Source organism: Pinus tabuliformis, chromosome 4_2, assembly GCF_031772625.1.
Source record: "Pinus tabuliformis cultivar Carrire ecotype Pingquan chromosome 4_2, CPIR1, whole genome shotgun sequence".
NCBI lineage: Eukaryota > Viridiplantae > Streptophyta > Pinopsida > Pinales > Pinaceae > Pinus > Pinus tabuliformis.
The window spans coordinates 716,618,805-716,626,447 of NC_142304.1; the positions used below are offsets into that span (position 1 = coordinate 716,618,805).

At 39.6% G+C, this 7,643-nt stretch overlaps 2 protein-coding genes across 2 annotated transcripts; both read left to right on the top strand.

The window, feature by feature from the left end:
* Positions 1–751: 751 nt before the first annotated feature.
* On the top strand, positions 752–1,921 carry LOC149171549 (uncharacterized). The gene has a single exon (XM_089426018.1). The coding sequence runs from the start codon at positions 752–754 to the stop codon at positions 1,919–1,921; it is 1,170 nt and encodes a 389-aa protein (XP_089282144.1).
* Positions 1,922–4,428: 2,507 nt separating this feature from the next.
* LOC149171550 (uncharacterized) lies at positions 4,429–4,872 on the top strand. Its single transcript, XM_089426019.1, has one exon. It carries the CDS (start codon positions 4,429–4,431, stop codon positions 4,870–4,872), a length of 444 nt encoding a protein of 147 aa, XP_089282145.1.
* Positions 4,873–7,643: the final 2,771 nt, after the last annotated feature.

The following is a 7,643-nucleotide window of genomic DNA, read 5'->3' on the forward strand; positions in this document are numbered from 1 at the left end:
CATCGTTGTCATTTTTATGGACATCTAGCCCGAGAGTGCCCATTTGGACATCGCCGTCGTCAAAGGTAGAGGAAAAATGGGAATAAACTGGAGGAAATGGAAAATAAGAAGGTAATCACTCAGAAGGAAGAGGCTCAGATCAAGGAGTTCAAAGCCCTGGCAAGCGTTCAGGAGTTGGGTCTGGAGCATGTGGGGGAAATTAGAAATGAACAGCCTGGGGTGGCAATTAGTGAATCTATATCATTTCCGCCTTCTTCTTTTGGTATCTCAGCCGTCCCTATAATCGATGGGTCGATTCAGGCTTGTTCACTTCTTCCCCAATCCTCTTCCTTTCTCTCTTCTAATGCCCTTCCTAGTTCTTGCTGTGATGAGGTGGGTCCTGTAGAAAACTCTCAAATGATATGCCAAATCTGAAGATGGGTCTAGCCCCATTAGATAGTGTTAAAATGACAATCCCATCTCCTCCTATTCAGTCCTCTGTTGCCATGGTTCACGCCTCTTCTCTTCCTCCTGGAGTTGGAGGCCATGATCCCCACTACAACCTAAGACCTTTAGACATCAGGAAAGGGAAAGGCCCAGTTGTAGGAGGTCTGGAGTTAGATGAGGGGTCAATAGGTTCGAGAAAGCTAAGAGGAAGGAAATCAAATTTGTCGAAGGCACAGTTGAAGGCTGTCATTGATATTGCTGGAGGGAAACAGATGTCTCTGCTAGGGGTGCTTAGAGCAAAGCATTCACCACCTGAGAGTTACAGATGATCATTTTATCCTACAACTACAGGGGTCTAGCTAGTCTACCCAAAAAACTAGCTCTGAAGGAATTGGTCAGGTCCAACAAACCTGACATTATTCTTCTCCAAGAAACTCTTGGGAAGGGGGAAGAAATTTCAGGTTGTCTTTATAAGCTTCTGCCGGGTTGGAGTTTTCATGCAATTGATGCGAATGGACACTCGAGAGGTGTGGTTTTGGGTTTTAACGTGAAGGTGTTGCGTGAGATCTCCTCCTGGGGATCAGAAAACGTTTTGGCTGTGGAACTTTTCTCAAACGAACTATGCATTCCCTTACTTTTCCTCAATATCTATGGTCCTATCATGGAGCGAGAGAAGTTCTGGAACTCCTTCTTTGAAAAGTCTTTTCTGGCGCATCCAAATCTTATTATTGGCGGAGACCTCAATTTTTCTTTGGGGTTGCCTAAATCTTGGGGAGTCAATGCCAGAGTAGATCCCCTTTCTAAGTTCTTCCAACAAAAATTGGCCTCTTCTCCCCTGGTGGATGTTTCCCCTTTAAAGTTGTGGCCCACATGGAGGAATCAAAGAATAGGAGATGATTGGATCAGGAAGAAACTAGATCATTTCTTGATAAGTGATTCGCTGGCAGAAAGTTTACAGGCGTTCAAACATTGGGTTGGTGATGGTGGTCTCTCGGATCATTTACTTGTCTTCCTGGAAGTGAAGGGAGATATCACTAAGCCGGGTACTCCCTTTAAATTTAATTCTTCTTGGCTTTTGGATGCCTCCTACACTAGTCTATTGCATAACACTTGGAAGAAAGATGTTTCCAATGAAGGTGAGAATCGAAGTCAGGTTTTTATGGACAATTTAGCAAGGATGAAGGCCACCTCAAAACATTGGGCTCTCCAAAAGAAGTTGAAGGAAGAAGAATCCATGAATCTTTTTAACTCTGAACTTGCCCTCCTTGAAGATCCAAAAGGAAAGGGCTATGGTACAGTAGAGTCTCGAACTAGAATTCAAGAGTTGGAGATGGAAAGAAGGAGAATTCTTCAGCTCAGGGAGCAAAGCTGGCGTTTAAAAAGCAGAGTGATCTGGTTGCAGGCAGGGGACGAAAATTCCAAGTTTTTTCAGAATTATGCCAAAGGGAGAAAAAACTCCAATACAATCTGGGAAATGAAGAAAGACAACGGTTAAATGGCATGTTCTTTCGAAGATTTGGCCTCAGTAGGGGTCAATTATTTCAAGAGTCTTTTTAAAGCTCCATATGACATTTCTATTGCAGAAGTTATTAGGGTTGCCCAGATTTTTCCAAGATTCATAGAGGAGGATGAAAATGATTCCCTCATGGAACCTATTTCCAAAGAGGAGGTTGAAAGCATCCTTAAATCGATGCAAAGGGACAAAAGCCCGAGCCCGGATGGCTGGACTATCGAATTCTTCCAGCATTTCTTTGAATTCATTGGAGATGAGTTAGTGGATGTCGTGGAAGATTCCAGGCGTTCAGGTTCTATCTATCAACCTTTCAATACCACTTTTCTAGAACTCATACCCAAATCAGATCTTCCAGTTTCTTTTAGCGATTTCAAGCCTATTTCTTTGTGTACTTGTGTTTATAAAATTATCGATAAAATTATTGTTGTCAAGCTAAAACCCTTCCTTTCTAGAAACATTTCCCCTGAGCAATTTGGCTTTCTAGACAACAGAAAAATTCATGAAGCTATTGGAGTAGCTCAAGAAACACTTCACAGTCTTAAAGTTGGGGAAAAAAAGGAGTCGTTGTGAAAATCGATTTATCTAAGGTTTATGACAAAATCAACTGGCTGCACCTTAGACTTTTGTTAACTCATCTGGGATTCAGATATGATTTTGTAAGATGGATTATGAGCTATGTTTCGTCTTCATCCATAGCTGTCCTGATTAACAGTGCAGCCTCCAGTTTTTTTAGCCCTGAACGTGGCCTGCACCAAGGCTAACCGCTCTATCCCCTTTTGTTTTTGCTGGAAGCAGATGGTATCAGTCTCTTGATCCATGAAGAAAAAAGACAAGGGACTCTCAAAGGAATCAAAGTTGCTCAAAATTTCTGGGTCACTCACCTCCTCTTCGTGGATGATATAATCATCTTCAACAATGGTAGCCTCGAGTATTGTAGGACGCTCAAGAGGATCTTGGACCTCTTTCTAAAGTCTACTGGTCTTTGCTTAAATGAGAGAAAATCTACACTTACTTGCTCAGGTCTGTCTAAAGAGCTGGTGCGCATGGTGGAATCGGTCCTGAACTTTGAAGTCAAATCACTGGAGGATTCCTTTAAATATTTGGGGTTCTTTCTGAAGCCCGACAATTATAGGATAAAAGATTGGCATTGGATCCTTGCAAAACTGGAATCCAAACTGAAACATTGGAGTTACAAGTGGCTTTCCAGGGCTGGTAGGCTCGTTTTAATTAAATTTGTTCTGATGGCAATCCCAGTCTACTGGGCTAGTCTGACATGGGTTCCCAAAGGAATTTTAAACTCAATTGAGAAATTATGCAGCAGATTTCTGTGGGTGGGGTCCAAGTCTGAGAGAGTTATCCCGTGGATCACGTGGGACAAAATAGCTTGTCCTAAAGAGTGGGGAGGCTGGGGTATTAAAAACCTCGCTTGTTTCTCCCAATCTCTTGCAGCAAAGTTAGCTTGGAGACTCATTTCCACTGAGAATCTGTGGACCTCTGTGTCTAAAAGGAAATACATTGATCCTCTATCAATGCTAGATTGGATCAGACTGTCACAAAAGTCCTCCAAAAATTCCTCAGTGGTCTGGAAAGCAGTGGTTACATTTGTTAATATCATAGAGAAGGGATTGGCCTGGAGTGTGGGAGACAGAACTCAGATCAGGTTGGGTAGATATCCCTGGATGGGCTATTTAGAGAGATTTTCTCTATCTCAGGGTTTGGTTTCAGCTTTAAAAGATAGGGGTCTATACACTTTAAATCAGGTGGTTGATCCTCAAGCTTCCACCATCTGGAGTCAAGGGTGGTTTCAGGGAAGAGCTTTAAATTTGAACGATGATTAGTTGGAGGAATGGGACTGGTATACAAGGGACCTCCTCAATTCCTCAGTCAGGCTTTCTGATTCACCAGATGAGCTTAAATGGGTTTTTTCTCAGAATGGTTTTTATTCTCCAAAGTCAGGATACAAATGGATGATGTCTCAAAATGGATGGGAGAATCCATATTGGTGGGCTAAATCGCTATGGAAGTTAAAAGGGCCAGCTAAATCAAAATTGTTCTTTTGGTGTGTCCTACTCCAGAAAGTTCCTACCTGGAATTTTCTTCAAAGAAGAGGTAGGATTGGTCCTGGCAGGTGCCCCCTGTGTAAAGACAGCGTCGAATCAGTTTAGCATATGTTCCTCTTTTTCCCATTTAATTCCAGCCTATGGACTGAAATGTTAAGATTGATAAATGTTCCTTTTAGGTGGGAAGGGTAGGGGCTCTTAGATGCTTGGCAGAGGTGGTGGAACGAATCTTCAAATGACAGAGAAAGAACCATTCCATTACTCATCACCTGGGGGACATGGCTTGCTAGGAATCAAGTTATCTTTAAGGATTCTGTCTTCCCTATTAGAAGACTCACCGTAGAAGGAGCTGTCTTTTATGAAAGTATTCATGTTCCTCAAGCTCTATCTACTTCCAGAGCTATTTGTCAAGAATCCATCAGATATACTATGTCGTGGGCTTACTTTGACGGGGCCTCGGATATCAATGGCCGTTGCGGGCCAGGCTTTATCATCCACTTTTCAAAGGAGAAGGTTGTTAAAGCATCAATAGGTCTGGGACAGGGCTCCAATAATTTTGCAGAATTGAAAACCTTACATCTCCTTCTATGTTGGCTTATTCTTAGAAATGTGAGAGAAGCTCACATTTTCGAGGACTCAATGAATGTTGTGAAGTGGCTTAATGGGGCTCAGCGCTGCAACAATCTTACTCTAATTCCCCTGTTTAAAGAATTTTCTCGCCTCAGGAGTCGTTTCATGGAAATCTCCCTCAGTCATATCTTTCGGGAAAGGAATTTCAACACTGATCGCCTTTCCAAAGTAGGTGTTGAGCTTGATATGGGGTCGTGGTCTATCTTAGAGGATGAAAATGGGGTGGTTCGATCTGTCGAATGACCCATCTTTGTTTAAAAAAATTTCATCAGTTCTTCGATCTTTGTATATAATTTGTCTGGATCTGTTTTGTTTTTTGCTACCATACCTTTCTGTAGAATTTCTTCTAGTTTCTTGGGCTGTTTTCCTTAATCATGGAGGCCCAGGAAGCTATTCTCTCTTCTTTACTTTTCTGGCGTGCGAGAATCCTTCAAGCATTCACTGTGGATTCTCGATGTTAATGTATTTAAACTAATCTCTCTACATTTTTTTCCTGCGTGATTATGTTCCCGGGAAGCGTGTTTTTTCTGGAGGAGTCGTCCTTCATGTATTGGCTTGCTGAGAGTTTTACACAACGAGCTAGATTTGGCAGCCGAATGAGACTTTCTCCCCTTCTCTGGTGGTTTTAAGTCTCTTCGAATTTCTTGCATTTTATATGTAACCCTTTTTTTAATAGAAGGTTGGATTTTTCTGTGGAAAAAATGTAGGTTGATCATCATGCATCTATTAATGAGATGGTAGGTAAGATTTAGGATCAAGATTTTGATTGACCTTGGATCTAACTATAGTTATTTCAGTCCTGAACTAGTGGATAAGTGTTTCTTGAATAAATAAGTGCATGCACAGTCTTGGTTGGTGCAGTTGGTTATAGGTAGCAAGAAAAGAGTTCATCATTGGGTGAGATCTTATGCATTTGGGTTGAATGGTATGTTTACATCAACGCATCAAAAATATGTTCTTTCGTTGGGATCATACAATATGTTGTTGGGTGTGGATTGGTTTTACCTTCATAAGACTAAGGTGGATTGTTATGAGAAGGTTATTGAGTACTTGGATGATGATGTAGAAAAAAGAATATTACAGGGTAAGAAGAAGCCTACATCAGTGAGAATGGTTAAAACTATGAAAACAAAGTGAAATAGCAGGAAAGGATGTGTATGATTTGTAGTTCATATTTATAGTGATAAAAGGAAGGATGTTGAGCATGTAGAAATCTTGAAGAGGTATCCGATTTTGCAGCCATTTTAGGATGTGTTTGCAGTAGAGATCTCAGAGTTACTGCTTCATAAGGAAGTGGAATTCTCTATTGAGTTGATTTTTAGAGAGGCACTAGCATCAAAGGTAGTGTATAGGATGAGCACTCCAAAATCAGTGGAATTGAAGTTGTAGTTGAAGGAAATGCTTGACAAGGGGTACATTAGGCCAAGTGTGTCGCCTTGGGTGCACCAGTATTGTTTGTAAAGAAGAAGGATGGCACTCTTAGGTTGTGCATTTATTAAATGCAGTTGAACAAGGTGACGATGAAGAAAAGGTACTCTTTACCATGGATTGATGACTTGTTTGATCAATTGAAGGGACTAGTAGTGTTCTCGAAGATTGATTTGAGATAAGGATATCATCATGTAAGCATCAAAGAAGAGGACATCTATAAGACTGCTTTCCAGACCAGGTATAGCGATTATGAGTTTGTTGTGATTCCTTTTAGGTTGACCAATTCTCCAGCTACTTTCATGTGTTTGATGAATAATGTGTTGTGTCCTTATCTGGACAAGTTTTTAATAGTATTCATATTGATATATTCTAAGAATGAGAAAGAGCATGAAAAGCACTTGGCAGTAGTGTTGAGATTTCTAAGACAACATTAGTTGTATGGAAAAATTAGTAAATGCAATTTGTTTTAGACAAAGGTTCATTACTTGGGGCATGTGGTTTCCAAGAAATGTATAGTAGTGGCTCCGGAAAATAACAGAGCTATCATCGAGTGGGAAAATCCTAGGAATGTGGATGAGGTCAGATCATTTACAGGGTTAGCAAGCTATTATATGTAGTTCATTAGGAACTTCTCACGAATTTCCTATCCTATTACATCTTTGTAGTGAAAAGGAAATAAATTTGAATGGATATAGGAATGTGTACCTAGTTTTGAGAAATTGAAGGAGTTCCTTACAAATGCTCCAGTATTAAAGATTTTAGATCTAGATAAATATTTTGTGGTATGTACAAATACTTGCAAGCAAGGACTTGGTGGAGTCCTGATGCAGGAAGGATAGTTAGTATGTTATGAGTCAAGGAAACAAAATGAGCACAAGCAGAACTAATGATGCATGATATTGAGTTGGAAATGAACGTTCTTGCATTAAATATGTGGAGACATAATCTTCTTGGCAGGAGGTTCATTTTCATGAGTGATCATAGTGGGTTGAGGTACTTGTTTGACCAACCTAACACTATTAGAAATGAGAAATTAGTGACTGGGTGACTAAAAAAGTTAGTCACCACAGCTTTTCCAAGTGAAATACTGCCAAAAATGAGCAATCTTAAGTGACCGAACTAAAAACGGCTAACATAAATCACTAATTTAGTCACGGGTTAAAATATGTGACTAGTTAATACAACTAAAAATAACTAACATGGAGGACCAATTTAGTCTAAGAACAAAAATACAACTACCTAAAAAGTACTACAATAATATGAATCAGTTTTTTTATGTTAGTCATCTTAATTGCGTTAAGCAATCTAAACTTATAAGTGATAGGGGATTGAAAGGTTGTTAAAGATTGGTTGAAAGGTTATCCTTCCCTAAACACTTCTTCATCCTCACATGGTGTATAGGTGAGCCAAATTTTCACTATGTATCTCTAATAATTTGTAATTTTAAAATATATTTTTTAATAAAAAAAATTATTTTATGTATTTTTTAAAAATCTATTCATTGAATCTAATTGGATCTAGATCTAATTTGAAATTAATTTAAAGAGAAATGTTATTTTTTAAGACTATAATATCAAATAAAA